This window comes from Nelumbo lutea, chromosome 6 (assembly GCF_056320005.1).
Source record: "Nelumbo lutea isolate HS-2025 chromosome 6, American lotus-T2T, whole genome shotgun sequence".
In the NCBI taxonomy this organism is placed as follows: domain Eukaryota; kingdom Viridiplantae; phylum Streptophyta; class Magnoliopsida; order Proteales; family Nelumbonaceae; genus Nelumbo; species Nelumbo lutea.
Genome location: NC_142689.1, coordinates 26,209,583 through 26,231,615, shown reverse-complemented (window position 1 = coordinate 26,231,615; position 22,033 = coordinate 26,209,583). Strand labels below are relative to the sequence as shown.

The 22,033-nt window shown below is 36.0% G+C and overlaps 1 protein-coding gene across 2 annotated transcripts in view; it reads right to left on the bottom strand.

Moving 5' to 3' along the window:
* MCCA (methylcrotonyl-CoA carboxylase alpha chain) overlaps positions 1-22,033 on the bottom strand; it is a 44,054-nt gene that overhangs the window by 21,363 nt on the left and 658 nt on the right. For both annotated transcript variants that reach the window (XM_088951074.1, XM_088951075.1), the window contains exons 2-8: positions 14,081-14,202; positions 13,616-13,763; positions 9,942-10,079; positions 9,574-9,669; positions 9,424-9,483; positions 3,627-3,719; positions 3,434-3,545 (exon numbers count right to left, since the gene is read on the bottom strand). In XM_088951074.1, coding sequence (XP_088807200.1) covers positions 3,434-3,545; positions 3,627-3,719; positions 9,424-9,483; positions 9,574-9,669; positions 9,942-10,079; positions 13,616-13,763; positions 14,081-14,202 — 769 coding nt within the window. The remainder of the gene's footprint in view (positions 1-3,433; positions 3,546-3,626; positions 3,720-9,423; positions 9,484-9,573; positions 9,670-9,941; positions 10,080-13,615; positions 13,764-14,080; positions 14,203-22,033) is intronic.

Sequence of the window (22,033 nt, the reverse complement as noted above, 5' to 3'; positions counted from 1 at the left end):
CCTTTGCATTATCAGATCTAAGAACTTTGATCTTGGCATCAAACTGGGTTAGGATCATTTGTTGAAAGTTTTGAATCAGGGCGGGAACCTCATCTCGTGAATGCATAAGATAAACCCAAGAAAACCGAGTATGGTCATCAACAAATAGCAGAAAATATTTGTACCCACCCATGGAAGGAATGTGATATGGCCCCCAAACATCCGTATGCACAAGCTCAAAATGACGATTGCTCCTTTTACTGCTCAACGAATAAGAGTGTCTACAATGTTTAGCAAACTCACAGCTTTCACATTGCAACTGGGACAACTCAACAAACTCAAACAAATTAGGAAAAAGACTCCTTAAGGACCGAAAAGACAAATGACCCAATCGGTCCGAACTCACACTCTGGGAAACAAGTGGCTTCTTATCCCCTGACTCTTTCCGACGAGAACTCCCCCGGAGCAGATAGATCCCATTCGTCTCACGGCCAGTCCCAATCACCTTCTTCGTCTTCAGGTCCTGAAAAACACACTAGTCAAGGAAGAAGGTTACTGAGCAGTTCATGTGTTTGGTAATACTACTGACTAAAAGAAGGTTAGTATCAAGCTTAGGGACATGTAAGACAGAATACAAGGACATGGCATCCGATAGCTTGATGTCACCCTTGCCAGAAATGGGGACAAGAGAGCCATTAACAATAGATACTTTATCCCTACCAGAAGATAAATGATAAGTGGTAAACAATGAAGGCAAGCTAGTCATATGGTCGGATGCACCTGAATCTATTACCCAATAGGGTTCAGTGGTACCTGGAGCTGAGGCATGGCAGACTGAGGCTCGAGTACCTGAATGTGCGGAAGCAAATGTGGCGGGGGCTAATGGTGACTGCGGCGGCTGAGCTGAGTTCCTAACTTCCCCTTCCAATTGTATAAGTGCAGCCCGAACTGAGGCTAAGGTCTCTAAGAATGTGCCTCTTGTGATAGACGAGAATGCTGAATTAGTATGCACTGCCACATGAACGTTACCCTTCTTGCTTCTTAACTTTGCCGGGACCAAATAAGGATGTAGCTTCCAACATGTTTCTTTTGTGTGTTTGGGTTTCCTACAATGCCCACATACCACATAATTGTTGTTCCCAATACTGCCTTCTGCTTGATTCTTAAACTCCATTTCGGTCAAAAATCAGAAGTCTCAAAATTAGGGTTATTACAGTCAAAAACAGCACTTGGACTATCAACCACAATCACAAAATCAGTATAGAACCAGTCTGTACTCACAATAGATGTACATGAAACAGGTATAAAACTGATCTGAAATCAGTTACCACACACAACAGCAACAGTCTGAACTGTTTTCACCCCCTTTGAAGAGTTCGAAACCCCAAAAGAAAACTGAAAAACAGTTTGAAGAACAATCTGATATGCTGAAGGCGAATTGGGGTTTTAATCAGTCCTAAAAGCAAATTCTCAGCCGTACACTCCAGATAGTACCATACAGATAAGGCTTGTAGTAGGGTTAATATGAAACCCTAAAACTGATCAATGTTGAGGAGAGAACTATTAGGGTTTGCTGCAGTATTAGATCACAAGGTTCAGTCCAGTACTAGGGTTTGCAATGGGATTAGGACAAAACCCTAGAGAATATAAAGATAAAACCCTAGAGTGGCTCGGCCGCCCTTGCTAGATAGGTCCAACCTATCTTCTTTGATAGTACTTCTCTTAGAAAATAAAAAACTTACAATAGGATGTTGTTTCCTGCCTTCCAAGGTTACCCGAACCCTAGCCTTCTCTGATTCTTACTAATCACCAACTCACTGCAACTGTGGCAATTCTTCAAACAGCTGCTAATCCTCTAGAGATCTCCAAGAACCAATCAACGAACTCTACTTTCTCAGCTTCTAGCCTTAGATGGTTCTCATGTGATCGGCTGGACTAGACTGACATGAGAAACCCTAGCTCTGATACCAAGTAGAAGTTCAGGACTGTTATCAGTCTTGAACCCTAATGGATTTCAGGTTCGAGAATAAGAAAAAAGGTAAAGAGAAAAGAGGAGGAAGAGGGAGGAGAAGCAGTAGAACACAAGAGTTGAAAAGGAGGGGCAGAAGCTTAATAATCTGCCGCCACCACTCTAATTAATATATATAGGTTATGCTCATTACATGGAAAGGACAGATCTGCCCTTAGTCTTTACATAACAAATAAAGAAAAAATAAGACTGAAATAAATAACAACTGAAACAACTAAATGATCAATAGCTAACCCTAGGAAGACTACAACACCTTCTACCCTACGAACACAGTGGGACCGTAGCTGTGGGGCCCACATCAGTGTTCTCTACACACACCAAAGGTAAATGACACAACCTTGGACTGCTTCATACCTCTCGACAGCCAATAGAAGAACCCCAACAACAAACCAACACACAACAGACCCGAAGAGATAAGTCAAAACACAGTTGGAAGCCAATCTACAAACATAAAACGAGAGGAGAGAAAAATCTCCCAAAAATTTTCTAGAGTTCAAAAAAATACAGGACCTCTTCCCATCAATCTACAAACATAAAACGAGCCAGGGAAAGTTGATTTCTCGATTACAGAAAAATGCCCAGCATCATATGTGGATTTTTATCCGATTTTTGCTTGAAAAAATCACAAAAAATCATGGAACTTTCAAACAACTGCAAGAGTCATACCAAAATATTCCTAAAATCAGGTTGCATCAAACCCTACCAGTTTCAAGAGCCGTCACCCCCTCCCTCTCGGGTTAGGCTACCTGGGCAACATGTCCAAGTATGTAAAAAGAAAATTACCAACCTAACAACCCAAGGCAACAAACAAGATATCTAGGCCCCAGTTCTTTTTGACCATCTCATTCTTAAAGAGTAAAAAACTAATCAAGGGATATTTAACTAACTTAATCAAGGCCATGCTGATGTAATACTTTTTGTTTATTTAATTATTGTTTTGAGCTCTGCTAAAAGTTGGGCTTTGTTTAGGTTACCAGTCCCAGGCACAAATAGGGGAGGTTGAGACAAAGCAGTAGTCAAGATCAAATTTGTATGTCTTTTCTCATAAATTCTAAAAAGAATTGTGGAAAAGGAATTTTGTAGCACGTCCCAAGTAAATGGGATAGATCATCTTCGATGATTTATTGACTTTACCTGCCATTCCCTCTTTTCTTATTCTTTTTGGCTATTGATCAAAAGTCTGTTCAGCTTTATCCTACAACCTCCTCAACTAAGAGACATCTGTAACCAAAGGTATTAAAGAAAAGGGGAAAAAATATGACTTTGAAGTAAAAGAAGTTCCAAATATGACATAATCATAACCATTTTTTGGTTGTACTTAAAAACGAGGTGAGTTATGGTTTTAAAGCAAGCACAAGGTGACCTAGTAATAACCTAACAGCTAAAATTATTTATAAGAGGTAGTTCATCTTACAAATTGTTTACCTCTCAAAGCGACCTGTGACTGACTCAACGGAAGAGGTTCTCCATTTGCAACACGTATCTGCCACTCCACAAGATCTTGACCAACAACCATCTCAGTCACAGGATGCTCAACCTGCAAAAAAGTTGTAGATGCTTCCAGTCAAAACCATGTATTAACTTAAAACTTCAATAACAAGAACAAAATGTGATTCACCTGAAGCCGGGTGTTCATCTCCATGAAATAAAATTGACCTGAAACTCTATCCACTATGAACTCCACAGTGCCAGCATTATGATATGCAACTGCCTTCTCAGATGGTGAATATCAAACAGAAGTAACCAAATAAGTTAATCCGAGCTAAAAACTTGCAATCATACCAACCAAAGATAAAAAGCTAATAAACTAAACAGGTAAAAAAACATTGAAATTTAAACTAACTCCTTACCATAAAAAAAAAAAGAAAAAGTAAGTTCAAGTAGTTAAAAGGGCCATTGCCCAATGTTGTCCCACCCATCCAGGGTCATAGGAGGGGTGGACTAGATATTAACCTAATATTTGGCATTTTTTGCACAAAATGGAAGTTCTAGACTCGAATGTACATTCTCACGCTTGTCAGCCTGAGATTTTAATTTTTACCATTGCACCAAGCAATGACCATTAGAAAGCTCAACCAACTGATCAATGAAAAATCTATTAGTGTATCTGGATAAGATTTTTCTCATAAATAGTAAATATTGTATTAATGAGTAGGTGTAGGTAGTTTCCAAAAAGTACAAGAACTGTACACAGTTATGAGGTTAAACCATGTACAAACTGTGCTATACATCAAAAGAAGAATAAAAGAAGCATTCTGTCCCAATGCATGGAAAAGTAAGCATGTTTTCCCCTTGCGAATTCCTTCAATATTAGGGAGCACCCAATCATTTTCATTCAACTCTTCATATTACCTGAATTGGGGAGAGGCTCTTTCCTTCAAAAATTTGATCATGTCTTTCCTTCCATATCCACCAACACAGATTTCCATTGTAGTAGTCTTCAACAGTGAAAAATGGCTGCCAGGGCACTAGAACAATCTTTTTAATTGTAGAAGACCATGCTACATTTAAAAGACCATCAATTGAAAAAGAGGTAAAAAATTTCCTTGTTTTGGCCCAATGTGCCACTTTCACCTTGATATTATCCAACATGGTCTCCACACTATTTGCCTTCCCCTTGAATATTCTGTTATTTCTTCCTTGCCAAATTGTCCAAAGCATTGCCATTCTATTAAATCCCCAAAGGATTCTTCCTCTCTTTCTAGGTAAAGTAAAGAAAGATGGGGATGGCATTTCCATGTCTATAGGACTCACCTGCACCCATAGAGAGAAAAGAGCCATTCCCAATGCTGGTCACAAATGGACAGGAGATTAGAAAGTATAGAGTAGATTCCCCATTTGCAAGACAAAGAAAACAAATATGTGAAGACACCAATAAGGTATCCTTTTAAGGATATCAAATGTGTTAATTTAACCATAGACCACTAACTAGTAGAAAAGGTAGTGATTTTATGCAACATCGCTCCACTCCAAATGTCCTTCACCAGGGAATTTTGTGGCAAGGAAGTGAAAAGGAAAAGAGAATTGTGAAAAGAAGAACAAGAGAACAACCCCAATGGATCAGAAGTCCACAAACATGTATTAGGAAAATTCAGGGTCCAAAAAGACTTTATGGAGGGTGTTAAGCAAATCAATCAAAGCAAGTATTTTATCATCCCTCAAGCCTCTTCTGAATCCAAGATCCCGAGAAAGACCACCAGACGAATTGGATACAAAGACCTAAATTGGTTTAGAAGTGTAGGAGGAAATGGAAAAATGTCTAGAATAAAAGACTTTAAGAGGAAAATTTGTAACCCAAAGGTCTTACCAGAATTTGATTTTATTGCCCAAGCAAGCATCTAAGTAAACAAAGTACAAGAAAGAAGAGAGAAGGCCAATAATGCCCTTCCAAAAGAAACCCTAGGGTTTAAATCTGCATCCCATGAATGTTACACACCACATTGTGCCACTGCCCATTAGGCTCCAAAAGAAATCTGTACAAACATCTACCCAACAAGGCCCTATTCTTGACAGTCAATTTACCTATTCTCAATGATGGCTTATTTGTTTAATTCTTCTTTATGTAGCATTCAGTCCCCCAAATCCACCATCTATCTAGGAAGGAGTGTGGGGTACCTGATTGCTATAAATCCTTCCTTGACTTGTTGACATATGACTATCCTGGTATGATACTTTGTAGAATTGTTGCTCCTAAGTAGCATATTGTGAATTTCTCCCCTTAGCTTCCCATTGAAGCTAGGTTAAGGATCAGAATTTGGTGGCTTACCAATAAATGTCTTCTTCTCCAACCAATTCTTAGGGCTGCAAACAGATTGAATTGAATCAGATCTTATCCATTGGATTTATGTTGGATTCAAATCAAATTTGGATTGTAATCGAATATAGGATAAGCATAAATAAATTAAACTTAAAATCATCAAAATATTATATATTATAATAAAATGAATTTGATATTGTATTTCATAAACAAAATGAATTGAGAACTACTTGTGTGAAACTTGAACCTATGAAATTTTAATAAAAACACAACATCAAAACCAACAATTATAGAATATAAATATAATGTAAAATTTCTAAGTGTGTGTGTGTGCGTATATTAAATTGAACCAAACCGGAATATATCATATTGGATAGGGGTGGATCCACATTTGATCTAATTATAAATGAATCGAATTTAAATTACCCCCAATGGAATTGGATTCAAATTCGAATTTGGACATTCACATACCATTTGCAGCACCACCAATTCTCTTTATTTCTTTTTGTTCATTTGTTGTCTAAGAGTGTGATAGACCAGGTTGTATCATAGTTGGGCCCAGGTTCATAGGTCTCTACCTTGCACATATGGTGATGTTTAGATGCCCATTTGATGTCTTTTTACCTTTAAAATCAGGTTGGTTGTAATGGCAATATTTGCTAGACCTATTCCTCAATTTATTCTTGTCTTTTGTGGATACCATTTTTTCCCTAATCATATACTTGTGCAAGGACTTTTCAAGTAATCTCCTTGACACCTTCCCCTGCATTCATCTAAATGTTTTGAGCATTTCAATTTTGAAAATTTGGCTGATCTTGGGATTTGAACTGATGGTTATCTCCAACACCTTGTGGTTTTGGTTGTCTGACATCAGTGTTGCAAGACTTGGACTGGACCAGCCAGTCAGACCAGGAACGGGAGGCCATTCTGGTTTTCTTAATACCCTGGTTTTCCATTCAAATTGGTTAAAATCCAGTGGAACCATGAAAACTGGCTGGGTTTCATGACCCGCTCGAGTATCTATATATTATGAATAAAATGCAAGTTGCAAGACTTGAATCCTGGGCAGTTGTATGTTGTATCAAAAAACAGCACTTCAGCCATCTGGCTGCCACTTAGATATGTGATATAAATCACAAAATTTATTCTTTATACTATTTATATTACTCATGGTCAAACCATTTGACCTGGAGATGAGCAAGTTTCCAGTTCTGTGTCTAGTATAAGTCTTACAACATTGCTCAACATTGCCTTAGCTAGTCGAGCATGTAACAGACTTGAAGCTGGAGAATAAACCATTAGTATGACTCGTTCTATTTCCACCTCCTTGATAGTAGAGCCAAGATATTCCCCATCCACTTCCTTCCCCTTCCTACTATGAGCATTCATTGATGCTCATATTAATGCTTCCCTAGTATTGCGTAAGATGCTTTCATCATCACCATTAACCAGCTTGTCACTTTTACTATCTATTCACTGAGATTTGGGTTTGGTAGTTCCCAATGCCAATGCACAATATACAACAAATTCTTCAGAAATCAGAACAACATTATCTCCGGCACCACTCCTCTCCATTGCACCTTTACATGCACACCACTCACAAGAGTAGAGCTTGGATTATGAGTTACACATGCATACCAACTCTCTACAATAATCTCCCATCACTTGAATCATGTCCAAACACCATAGCATGAGTGGCATACCAAATCACAAATCCAAATCATTAAAAACTCTGACTTTTGTCAGCTCATTTGATGCACAACCAGCCCCAGCACTCCAATAGTATAGGAGTTTGGCCAAATTGCCAGGAAGCCTCTTTTAAGATTTGTTCAATGTCTCTAGGAAAAGGTAGAATGAATGGAAACATACAATAGTCAATAGATTAATTTCTTAATGTTCACCCTGTAGTTGGTTTCCATGGCTCCAAGACCCACTTCGCTGTAACATCCTGAAATAACACCTAGGTCTGTTCCATCATCTTTGAACCCATGGGAAACTGGCACTGCTCTCCCTCATTGGTCCTTCATCTGGGAAGACACATCCTTCACCAATCACTTTCTGCAGTCACCCTCCATTGCCAACTCACAACTACAGATGGAATTGAACCCTATAATCCCAATTAAGACCTACTTCCAAACCATATGCATGAACCACCACCTTAGATAACAAGATCCACACATTGTAAAATGAACAAAAATTCCTAATAGGACAGAACTGGAGTCTGAAACTTTAAGCTTCAGCTAATTTACCATGTAAGAGATATATACACTCAAGAAGGCAGTATACATGGGGATTTAATAGTCCCTTCAAGGAAGAGTGTCTTAATGCTCAAATAGGAGTGTAAGTTGGACACCCGGTTTATAGAATTTACACAACACTAGGCTCAGGCCTTGGGTTGGGCCCATTCAAATTTTAGCAAATCCTCAACCCAAGTCAGCCCAAGTTGCACATCTATGCTCAAAAGCACGGTTTATGGGATTCAGTGGCAAGTAGATTTTAATTTCTGAGGCAACAATATTCATGAGTTCAACCAATCTACTTTATGTCTAATCTGACGTGCCAAAGAATTTGGCACTAGTATTATGGCTTGAGTAATGACAAGACAAAGGAGGGAAAAGATAAACCCAACCAAGAATTTTAATAATGATTGCCAACCATTGTCATGAATATCAAATAAAATTCCATTGCCAACTAAAGAATGCATATCACCTTGCTGGGATCATCCAACTTCAGAAGATACTTGCAGATAATCTTTGCCACAAATTAGGCTAATGTGTTACCAAAATTGGTGTAATAGATATGGTTTTGGGTTTTTTTTTTATATAGCATTAAACATAATAGAATGGTGAAACAGGATATAAGGCTTGGAAGATGATGACAATGATAATATGATTTTTGGATTTTAGCAATTCTTCTTGGAGAGGCTAGAATAATTCAAGAAAATAGTCAATTGGTCACTAAGAACAGCTAGTTGAATTAAAACTTAATTTATTTTTCCTTGCGGTTATATTAATTATTTAACTATATGTTATGGTAGTGCAGTTCATTATAAATTGTGCTTTTGGTTTTCCTTTTCAGTTAAAATTTTGAAACACATAGGCCTACCAGATACAAATATTTAGGCACATATATTGTAAGTAGGTTTCTTTAATAAATAAATTAAAAGAAGGATATTTTTTATGCTAACACACATATAAACAAAAGGACCAAATCCACCTATTTCATTACTTTAAAAACCAAATGTTCTTCTGGAAACTTCAGAACAGTGCTAGTAAACAATGCCTTTATGCAACTCCCTAAATTCATCACCCTACAAACAAGGTCAAACCCATGAAAAGAAAATGACCAAATATGTTTTGTAATATGTCTTTCCATGGATCCCACTGTGTTTGCGGGCCAAAGAATTCAAAGGATTGCATGGATAATTGTTTACTAACACTACTCAGAACTTTATTAAAACCCTTACAAGTTTGATTTGATCTTTGTCATAACATGTATTGTATCATCTGCCAAATAGCCACAAATCTCTCTTCCCCACCCCCCAAAAAAAAATAAAAAACATGGCCACAGATATCAATTTTTTTTAGAATCAATAAGTGTGTTCACCAAATAAATTGAAATCCAACATGTTCAGGAAACCAATATCAAGGTTTATCACCTTTGCTGCAGAAACAGCAGCTTCACCTAGGTGGGCGCGGAAATCACTAAGAACATTTGGCTGCATCAATGAAGATTTTGTTACAAGCTAAAGATACCAAAAAAAACTAAAACAACAATATGGAAAAACAATATGGAAATCAAACAATACTGCTGGTGCTTCTTCAATAATTTTCTGGTGCCTCCTCTGCAGGCTGCAATCTCTCTCATAGAGATGTAGAACATTACCGTGTTTGTCCCCAAATATCTATGTCATCAGACAGATTTAAAGAGAATTGATAAATTACAACGTGCATGAAATAGAGCAAAACTTTTTCTATCAGCAAACAGCAATATAAGCTTGTCAAAGGTTTTAAACAGAAAAAAAAAAAAAAAGTTAATGAAATTGCAAATTCTTTAAAAAGAAAAAATAAATAAAAAGGAAACAGAAGGATACTCGGGTTTGGCAGATATAACCATATATTATGGACTAACTGCAGCAAAGCCACTTAAAAGTATAGCAATATTGAAGAACACTACCTGAACTTCTATATGTCTTGGTTGAGTAATATATTTCTCTAGTAAGATGGTATTTATGCCAAAAGATGCAGCAGCCTCACGTTGTGCTCCCAAAAAAGATTCAACAAATTCATTTGGACTTTGCACAATCCTCATACCCTGGGATAATATTAAAAATTCATGTAAATAATACTGGGGAGAATTTTATCTGAACCAATATCTATATCTGCAAATGAACCAAAATTACAAATACTGAAAACATGAATAAAGAATAAGTGAGAAAAGTTGAAGAAAACGAACAAAAAATCTAAAACAATGAAAGAAAAATACAATACAAGTACTACAAATATGCATAAAACAGAAGTGAGAAAAGTTGATGAAAACGAACAATCAATCTAAACCAATGAAGACCAAATCCATAATTGTCCAAATGAGGATGCACATCTCACCATACAAATGGATACATTGGTCATATTCTCCTTATTGGAGACATCGCAACATCATTGCAGGAATCAAAAGGGAAGAAACAAAGAGTAACCTGTCTTGCTCCCATAGAACTACAAGAGGACAATTTTTTTTTTTTGTTATTCCTCTCCAGAACTTTAGTAGCAATGCAGAAAACACATTGTGATGGTTATTTTCTTTTTTTTTTTTTTTTTTTGGGAGGGGGAGGGGGGTTGTTGTACGGTGACATTGAATTGTAAGATGTGGCTTAGTTTTTTTAGCTCTCCTCTCAGGTGATATCTTATCACCTTCCTCTTGTACTTGCTTTTTAAATCCATTTTCTTTTATTATTAAAAAAAATGCAGAAAAAATATGTCAGAATACAGCTGTCACCATACAACAAAACCAATTCCAACAACTACCCTCCCCAGCTTAGCTAAAAAATATTTTCAACTCCATAATTATTACCATTTTCAGCATTCAGCTCAAACCAGTAAGAACCATCCAATATGGTTTAGTGGAATGTGGGCTAAGGATTATGTTTTTGGCTATGGTAGGGTTGGCATCAGGGAAGCTTGCTATCCTGCTCCATGGCAGCTGGTACTAGATGGGACCTGGTCTATTATCCTTTTGGCTTAAGGCGGTACTGGGTTTCTTGAGGGGGCTTTAGAGGTTGGACAAGACTTGCCCATAATTTAACAACAGATATGAGATTAAACAGAATGGAATGGCGAAACAGGACTCGTGTTGCCAACCCCATATAGTTGGGATAAGTTTAGGATGATGATGATGTATTTGTGTTTCTGCATCTTGTTTAGCCTTCCTCATCTGATATTTCCTTGTTTCTTCCATACCATTTTCCTTCTCTCCTTGACAGATTATCATTACCATGAGAGAGAGAGATGGTTATTCTAATGTGGTAAAAATAGTCATATACACATGGACCATTCATTATACCCTGCTTTCACAATATCGGTGAGATTTGGCAAAATTCCCCCATTTAGTTAAGTGGTGATGGGAAATTTTCCAAGAATCGTTTCTTTTTTCCTACTATATTTCAGTGATATTTCAGATTTCATTGATAGATTGTATATTTGAGGTTTAAATTTTTAGAATATTATTAAAATATTTTATATATTTCACTAAAATCATCATACATTTTATAATTTCCTAAAAAAACAAATAGGGATTAGGTGATTGGATAATTTGCTTACAATTTTGATATGATTCAATTAATAAATCATTATAATTCAAAATAAAAAGGAAAAAAGTGCAGAACTACAAAAGAGGATTCTAAATCCAATCAAAACATATAGTAACAAAAAAGACAAAAGTCAAAATGACATATTTGATGAAGAGAAGGCTAAAAGATTAAAAGGGAGACAGAGAAAAATACCTATTTAAATCTCTTAATCTTCTCTTATTTGATTTACACGATTGTTTGCTATGTTTTTTTATAATTCTTCTAATGATTCCTTAAAGGTTTATTAATTAATTCCTGTTTTTAGAAAAATTCCCCATCTCTACATGCTAAAATGTCCATCAATGTCAAAATTGTGAACAATTATTTATACCATGTCAACAATACAACAAGTATCATCTATCAAATGGTTAGTACAATTCAAATACAAAATGCTAGTTGTGTTGACTAGAGACAGAGATGCTTAAATTGGATTTTGGATATAACATGAGTAGCAATGTCAATGGATCATGTTAAATGGTAAACCTAACCAATCCAACCTTATAGGACCGGGATCAGGACAGCCTTGGTCTGGTTCAGTTTCAGTGAGCCTAACAGCCCTGGCCTGCATTATGTTCAGGTTAAGTCAAATACATACCAAACCCGACTCATTGACATCCTTAAGTCATAGTTTTGCCTTCATTTACATCTTGCTCTATGTGTTTACTTTGCTGGTTTATACATTAAAGTCATAGTTTTCAAGGCGCCAAGGCGAGGCTGGGCATCAAGGGGGCGCCTTATCGCCTAGGCGATAGTCTTTTTTTATATAGAAAATATAGATCCTAGGGTAGTTCCCTAGGTACCATAGCCATAATTTCTTAATAATTATTCATAATTTTCACAAGTATAGAGTTCATGTTAAAGTATTGAAAATCAACATATTCATGAGAAGGAAAAAAAAAGAAGGAAAAGAAAATTCAAAAAATATAGGGTCTGAACCTTTATTTTTGTTATAGGAAAAGAAGAAAAGATAAAGTAGTAGTAGTACTACTACTACTACTTATTGGACAAAATTTTATGTTCTTCCTTACTTATTGGTTCAGGTTTTAAAGTCTTTGAGAGTTCAATACAGCATTTAACGATGTTTGTATTGATTAAATCCTAACAAATAAGAAAATAATAAAAACAAATTAGTATATAAATACACAAAATGAGTATTTCAGTTTAATAGTGCTTATTTTATTGTCAAAAAATAAAGAATAAAAAGTATTTTACAATACATAGTATAAAACTACTAGGCAATTAGGCGAGGCGAGCCTCAAAGGGCTAGGAAAAGAAGAAAAGAAAAAGTAATGTTTGTATTGATTAAATCCTAACAAATAAGAAAATAATAAAAACAAATTACTATATAAACACACAAAATGAGTATTTTAGTTTACCAGTGCCTATTTTATAATTATAATGTCAAAAAATAAAGAATAAAAAAGTATTTTACAATACATAGTACCAAACTACTAGGCAATTAGGCGAGGCGAGCCTCAAAGGGTGCCTTGTCGCCTAGGCAGTCGCCTTGACGCCTAGGCAGTCACCTTGACAACTATGACTAAAGTACATGGAGATACTTTAGTGATGTTACAGTATGTAACTAGGTTATGAATGTTGTATGTAACTTAGTTATCAATATAGCCTTTAGTCTTCACTAAGAACAGGGTTAGTGTTCATGGGGCAGCTGGGCAGGGCAGGGTGGTATAAGTTGGGACTTTATAGGGTCAGGGCATGTTTCATCATCCTATGTCATTAAGTTGGGCCATTAAGTCAGGTTGGATTTGGTAACAGATTTCTTGATGTCAAGTTTAGGTTAAGGCAAACCCAAACTGAACCTGACCTGTTTATATCCCTAGACATAAATAAAAGGAAGAGGTGATTTCAGTATAAATAGTTTTTGAACTTTTTATAAGGAAAAAGTGTGCGTCCATGGAATGAAGCCTCCAAAAAGTTTCCATATTATAACAGTGAAGATATAAGAAACATTAATGAATTCATGTTGATGAAAGACCAAGGATAAGCACACCTTTCCTCCACCTCCATGGGTTGGCTTAATCAAGATAGGATATCCTATCTTGTCTGCTTCTAACTTCATAAAATCAATATCTTGTTCATCTCCATGATATCCAGGCACAAGTGGTACCCCAGCTGCACCCATTATCCTCTTTGATGCACTAGTAAACACCAAAGAAGGAAAATATGCAAGAAAAAAGAATAAAAGGAAATCAAAAGGCAATAACAAATATCTATATAAATTAGGGAAGAAATAAGTTTAAAGTTACTGATAAAAGATATGGTTGATATATATGTGCATAAGGAGAAGAGAAGAATGTTAAGAATAATCATGTAAAGGGGCATATAACATGCATTAATGAGCAATAGGCACATTGCAAGCCAACTAACTAACTAAGTGCATGTCTATAATGTGTTTATGTGAAAAGTATATGTATCAAAACACATACATACAGAGGAAGAAGAACATTATTTATACCTTTTATCACCCATGTCCCGAATTGCAGATGCTGGAGGTCCAATAAATGTAAGCCCCTCAGTTTCACAAAGCTGAGCAAACTCAGCACTCTCGGATAGAAAACCATAGCCAGGGTGTATAGCCTAAATATAGAAAGAAGCCATACTGAAAAGCAAGTCTTTGTAAATGATTTACTTCTAATTAATCTCTTGTATCTAGCAAAGTTACCAAGTTGCTTCCAACCTACGATGACCAAAGTTGAGCTGATGAAGATACAAAGAGGTTACTCACAACAAAATGAACCCAAATGTGCATGGAGTAAAGTCACTCCATATTTCAAGATACAAAATCACTGTGAATGATGAAATGTGAGAGATTTTATGGAAGAAAAATCAGGATGTAATGCATGACAATCTAAACAGGAAGGGGGAGATCATCCCAATAACATGGTTGCTTAAATGGTGGCTTCACAAAATGGAAACAAGAAAGGAAGAAAGAGAAAGAAGAGAGGGAAAAAGAAAGGGGAAAAGGTGGATAACAAGGAGAGCCTCACTAGTTAATCTCCAACCCACAGATTAGAATTTCATCGACCAAAAAGAAAAGAGATAAAGTTGTAAGGGAAAACAAATTTATCATTCTGAAAGAAAGAGAGTACAATGTCTAGTTATTAATTATAAAAGCCAATCCTTCAAGGCAAATAAACCTTGATTAATGCAACAAAAAATCACATGGAACTCTAAAAAGATTATGTATTATGAAGGTATCTACATAAATGTATATATAAATAGGTGTATGCATTGAGTATCTAATGGCTCCCATACTGTTGGCTCCAAATAGTAGGGATAAGGCTTTGCCAAGTTAGCTTAGAAATGATTCTCATGCTAACTGTTGCAGTCATCTCTTTCTTCAAAATGCCCAGATAGGATGGGCCTGATTTGTGGGATCAATGTAAAATCCTCTTGCATTAAGCCTATATGATATGGAGGCCTTTTTAGGCCTAAACCTGTCAGCAAGCAGATACAGCCCAATCCTGTTGCATCAATAGCCTGCTTCAACTTATCAAGTTTTTGAGAGAGAAATAAAAATGAACAAATTAAAAATAATAAAAAAAAAAACATTTTAGGGGTGCAAGTCAGGTTTCCGAATCTGAAGAATTTCAACTATGTGGGCTAGAACCCATTGAAAATTTAGCAAATTCCCAACCTGACCTAATCCAAGTTGCACGTCTAGTAACAATGACAAATAATTACAGTACTCAAACTTTCAGAACCATGAAGCCCCTGTGAGGAATGCAGATGGTAAAGAAATTGTTTCTTATTGCCCGCGGTCTTCTTTGCCTTGTGTTGCCTTGTTACTTAAGATAAGTTTAATTTCCAAGAATGTAGTCTCACATCATCTCTAATTTTTAGACCTGCTCTAGCCCATTTTCCAAAGGGAAAATTGTCATATCTCGATCCCTGATACAGAAACTTAGGTTAGCACCTACTCAATGGTGACTTAGGTATATGCTCCTGTTTATATTGCCAATTTTTATTTGCATTACCTGAGCAACCACAATCTCCTTAAGTAGCAAAGGCCATATCTATGAAGAAAACCTTCACAAATACAAATACATATGCATATATACTTATGACTTATGAGTGTATAAATATATGTGCATCTATCTGGGCCTGCATAATACAAGCGTGCTTTGAGCATTTGGTAGCTTGGTGTATATCCAAAGCAATCCAAACCCACCATCAAAGGAATTTTATATGATCGTCCCACCATGGATCCTGCTTTCCCATAGGATCAGAATTCAGCTCTTAAGAAAAAATGGCAATATTAAGCCACCAGCCTGGAAGATTTTATATGATCATCCTGATGGTAGAGTGGTCAATGGATATCCATTTGACCCAGTCTAGACTGGATGACCATGTGGATAGATCCTTGGTCAGTATGAGAAATTTGTCTCAATCTGGAGAGGCCTTGACTTGGTCTTCCCTCCAAACGTTCAAGTTGGTTACGCTCCCTCCTCAAAACAAGGAAGGGAACGTTGGGAAAAGACCTATATATATGGCTATCACAAAGATAGCAGAGTGTGCAAAATCAAAGATAACTTGGAAGGTCAAGCAACCTCCAAATATCGGCTCCATCCAGATTTGACAGTTGTCTCTTGCATTTTGTTTGAGAGATAGGTGTCTCGAATCCGGTATTGTGCAGCTACTCTTATTCTCTCTTTGTATGCAGGTTTGATACACCAAGATCTCAGCCGTTCACCTCTGCATCTACTCGGTCCTTCACCGGTATCAGAGCCAAACATCGACTGACACAGTTTTCTGAGTGTAGCCGTGCCACACCGGATAGCACCCCATCTTTTAAGCTTCAGAAAAGGGAGAGGAGAGAGAATACAACCGGTTCGAGAGTTTCCTCCTTTCTCCACCGAAGCTCTGTTCGAGGGTTTCGTCAGCTCTCCCATCTACGCATCTGTTCGAGCCTCCAACTGTAGTTATTCACTGCGAAGAAGAACTAGATCGAAGTTTTCTCATCATCCTCCACCGAAACCCTGTTTTAGGTCTTCTTTCTTCTTTGTCGAGATACAAACAAGCTTCAACAGCTGCTCCTTATTATTATTATTCTTGCTTTGGTGACTCAAAACGAACAGAAACTCTAGCGACTCCAAACCTGGTTCCAGTTTCCTTATTTTTTTTGTTCGAAAGAGACGCCTATTCGAGTTTTCTCGGAAAGATATATGAATTTGCTGCTCAAAGAACTGCAAAACTTTATCTCAGATCTGAAGTCGGAAGCAAGAAACTCTAAATAAATTTAGGGATTTTACTGTTTTCGTTCACTACAAAACAAATCTGGTTAGATAAGGCGGATTCGACTAGTGAGCCAAACCCAAGCATCTCAAATCGGGTATTAGAGTTTTATTTATTTGCTTATTTCTCCCATTTCCATTTCTGTTCGGTTTTGCAATCGTTGATTTCTACATCTTATTAATTATCTACTGTCATTTTTTTAAGCTCCAAACCACTTAGAAGTATCATTGTCGAATGCCAAAGCTGCTGCTGAATTAAAAGGAGCAGTGGGAGCTGGACAAAATAAACATGTTGGATAACTTAGCTGCCGATTAGTATTTTTGTGTAAACAGCTAAGTACTTTATTTGCATTTACTTTATTTATTTATTTTTGGCCTCCGAACTTGAGTGACAGTCTCATAAAATACAGACAGTTGATACCTGTATTTGCTTTATTTATTTTCGAATATTCTTGCTATTTTGAACAATGTCTTCTACTGCCTTATCCCAAGAACTCATTAAAATTGAGAAACTGAATGGCACCGATTATGCTCTCTGGAAACATAGGATTAGAATGATACTTGATGAAGAAAATGTTGATTATGTATTAGATAAATCTATTCCTGCTAAACCTACTGATGATGATTCCTTGATTGTAATTCATGAATTTCAAAAATGGGAAAAAGATAACAGGAAGGCAAGAAATTGTTTGTTAAATTTTATGGAGCCTGACATTAATGTTGTATTTAAAGAATATAATAATGCTAAAGATATGTTTGAAGCCATTAAAGAAACATATGGAAAAATAATTGAAACCTATGTTCAAATGTTAATTGAAAAATATTATGGCTATGAAATGAGAGAAGAGGATTCTGTAGTAGATCATGTTAGTGACAATTTTAAATCTATCTAGAAGAGAAGTTAGCATAAAAAACTTACCTACCTTGTTAGGATTAGAGGCTGAAAGGAAGAGGAAGAAATCCCAACCTTCATCCTTAATGGTTATTCCCAAACCAACTGAAACTTCCCAAATGGCTGAAAAGCCTAAGGGCAAGTTTTTCAAAAATAATAATGGGAGGAAATTTAATAAGAAATTTAAATTCTCAAAAGGATTCAAGAAAACCAAGGGTAAACATTGCTTTAATTGTGAAAAACAAGGCTATACAAAATATAATTGCCCTGAATGCAAGAAGAATAAATCAAATAATGAAAAGGGAAAAACTAAAAAGAAAGACATAGTCTGTGTAGTCTCTGAATCCTACTTTGCTGATTCTGATTTTTCTGATTGGTGCATAGATTTTGGCTCCTCTAAGCATATTTGCAAAACTAAAGAAATGTTCCTGGAACTGAAGGAAATGAAGACAAGAGAACAAAATTTTTATGGGAAACAACACCTACACTGATGTACTTGAAACCGGAAAAGTGAAGATCCCCATAAATGAGAACACAAATTTAATCCTTAATGATGTATTGTATGCACCTAATTTTAGGAGAAATTTATTGTTGTACCTCTGTTAGATGAGAAGGGTTTTGATGTACATTTTAGGGGAGGAAAAGTAACCATAGGAAAGCATGGTAGAATTTTAATGTTTGGGAATAAGTCTGATGAATTGTATCATTTGACTATTAATAAAGTTGATGCTCTTTCTATTTATGATTGTACTTATCATGTGAATGAAAATGCGTACATATGGCACATGAGACTTTGTCACGTAAACAAAGATAAAATGATGAGAATGAGCTCCAATGGATTAATTCCCAAAATAGAAATGAATTTCAATTATTATGAACCATGCCTTAATGGAAAAATGACTAGGCTCCCTTTTAAGAAAGGAAAGAAATCAGAGGAATTATTGGCTATAATACACTCTGATGTTTATGGCCCTTTGAATGTAAAAACACATAGGGGTATAGAATATTTTGTAACTTTTATAGATGATTCCTCCAAATTTGGCTTTGTATATCTGATTAAAAGAAAATTAGAAGTGTTAGAGAAATTTAAAAAATATAAAACATTTGTAGGAAACCAATTGGGTAAAAAAATAAAAACTCTTAGAAGTGATAGAGGTGGAGAATATATCTCTAACCTATTTAGTGACTTTTGTACACAAAATGGAATCATACACCAATTAACCATGTCCTTCACACCACAACAGAATGGAATGGTTGAACGGAGAAATAGGACTTTGTTGGATATGGTGATATCAATGTTATCTCACTCAAGTCTAAAACACACTTTTGGAGAGAAGCCTTAGGTATTGTTGTATATATTCTAAATAAGGTTCCAACTAAAGTTAATAACTTAACACTCCATGAAATGTGGACTGGTAGAAAACCAGACCTGACTAACATCAAAATTTGGGAGGTTAGTGCTTATGTAAGAATGTCAAAGCAGCAAAGAAGCAAGTTAGATAACAAGAGTCTAAGGTGTACCTTTATAGGGTGATAATAGCAAAGGGTATAGATTTGTTAATCATAAATCTGATGAAACAGTTGAATTAATAGAAAACAGGGATGTTGCTTTTCTAGAAGATCAAGTTGAGGATAATAAACAATTACCCAACTTATTTGAAATAAATAAAGAAATTATAGAAGCTGAGACTACACTTGATAGACAGGTTTCATCTTCATCTAATAATTACACCTTAGGTAGAATTCAAAGAGAAAGATTCCCTTCATCAAGATTAAAATATTATTATACCTACTTGAATGAAGAATATTTTGATAATCCAATTGACTTTGAAGATGCTATGGATGCACCTGATAAAGAAAAGTGGTGTGAAGCCATAGAAGAAGAGTTAGACTAAATAAATAAAAATCAGGTTTGGGAATTAGTTGATCTAAACAAGAATATGAAACCTATAGGGTGTAAATGGATATTAAAGAGAAAACTCAATGTTGATGGGTCTATAGAAAAAATATAAGGCAATATTAGTAGCAAAAAGGGTACACCTAAGTAGAAGGGATTGATTATGATGAGACTTACTCTCCAGTTGCCAAGTTTACCTCTATTAGAATCCTAATGTCCTTAATTGCCTTTTTGGACTTAGAGTTGTGTCAATTAGATGTTAAAACTACTTTCTTCATTATAAACTAAATGAAGAAATATACATGACTCAACCCAAAGGTTATGTAATAGAGGGACAATAAAATAAAGTGTATAAATTAAAGAAATCGTTGTATGGTTTAAAACAGTCCTCTAGGATGTGGTACCATACCTTCCATGAAGCAATCTCTAAACTTGGATTTATACCTAATCCGTTTGATTATTGTGTTTACTCTTTGAATAGTGGGAGCAGTTTTGTTGTTCTTTCATTATATGTAGATGATATTCTTATTGCTAGAAATGATGTGTCTATGACTAATGAAACTAAAAGTTGGTTAAAAACCAACTTTGAAATGAAAGACATGGATGATGCTAGTTATGTACTTGGAATTAAAATAGAAAGAGATAGAAACACTAAAACCTTAACTCTTTCACAAGAGCATTACTTAGAGAAAATTCTAAGGAAATTTATTATGAAAGATTGTAATGGAGTTGAAACTCCAATTTGTAAAGGAACCAAATTAAGTAGGTATATGGCTTCCACTAATGATGAAGAAATAGAGAAAATGAAGTATAGACCCTATGCTCAAGCTATTGGTAGCTTGATGTATGCCATGCTTTGCACAAGACCAGATATCTCATATGTTGTAGGTCTTATTAGTAGATACCAAAGTAACCTAGGTAAAACACATTGGAAGTCTATTAAAAGAATATTTAGATATTTGCAGTTAACAAAATACTTCAAATTAACCTATCATGCAAATGATTTAGAGTTACTGGGTTATTGTGATGCTAATTTTGCAAGTGACCCGGATGATAGAAAATCTACAACTGGATACTTATTCCTCTTAGGAGGAGGTGTTGTCTCATGGAAAAGCAAGAAACAAAGTTGTGTAGCTAAATTCACCATGGAAGCTAAGTTTTTCTCTTGTAGTTCCGCGGCATCTGAAGCAGTTTGGATTAGGAGATTCTTGAAAGAACTTCGAATTCCTAATGTGCCAATAGGAGCTGTGAAGATTTTCAATGACAATCAAGCTGCTATTAAGACAATTAAAAATGGTGAGATCGGCCCTAAAGGGAAACACATAGATCTCCATTACCGGTATTTATATGATGTCTACCAATGGAATGAGATCCTGGTAGAATATGTGCCTACAAAAGATATGATTACCGACCCTTTGACTAAACCCATTGCAATGGGGTTGGTTGGCACTTATTCATCTCGGGCCTAACTGGCCAAGTGGGAGATGATGGTAGAGTGGCCATAGGCCCTCGTTTAATCCCCAACATGTTGGAATATCCAATGGCCATGTGATAAGCCACATGTTGATGGAAGATGATTTTATGGTTATCTCCATGCAACACTCTCACACACAATCATTCATTTTAAATTATTACTTATTTATTTATTTTCTATAAAAAAATAAATTTATTTGATTGTTTATTTGAAAATGTTTTTATGCGTGGAGATACCAATATTGTTGGATTATTCTGAATCCAAATTCCAGCTCTTATTGGGTCAATGGATATCCATTTGACCCAGTCTAAACTGGATGACCATGTGGATAGATCCTTGGTCAGTATGAAACATTTGTCTCAATCTGGAGAGGCCTTGACTTGGTCTTCGCTCCAAACGTTCATGTTGGTTACGCTCCCTCCTCAAAACAAGGGAATGTTGGGGAAAGACCTATATATATGGCTATCACAAAGATAGCAAAGTGTGCAAAATCAAAGATAACTTGGAAGGTCAAGCAACCTCCAAATTTCGGCTCCATCCAGATTTGACAGTTCTCTCTTGCATTTTGTTTGAGAGATAGGTGTCTCGGATCCTGTATTGTGCAACTACTCTTATTCTCTCTTTGTATGCAGGTTTGATACACCAAGATCTCAGCCGTTCACCTCCGCATCTACTCGGTCCTTCACGTCCCACCATGAATCCTTGATTGATTGCACAGTATAAGTCATTCTACAAGTTGAACCTTACCAGGAACCCACTAAGTGGGAGTTGGAATCCTTGAACAGGGGAGATTAGTCTATGTCTTCCATGTGCTCAACACAACAATTATAGAACGGATGAATTGATGAATGTATGCAAAATCATTATTAAAGAAACTACCTACACTAAGGGGCGTTAGTCAATCTGTATGA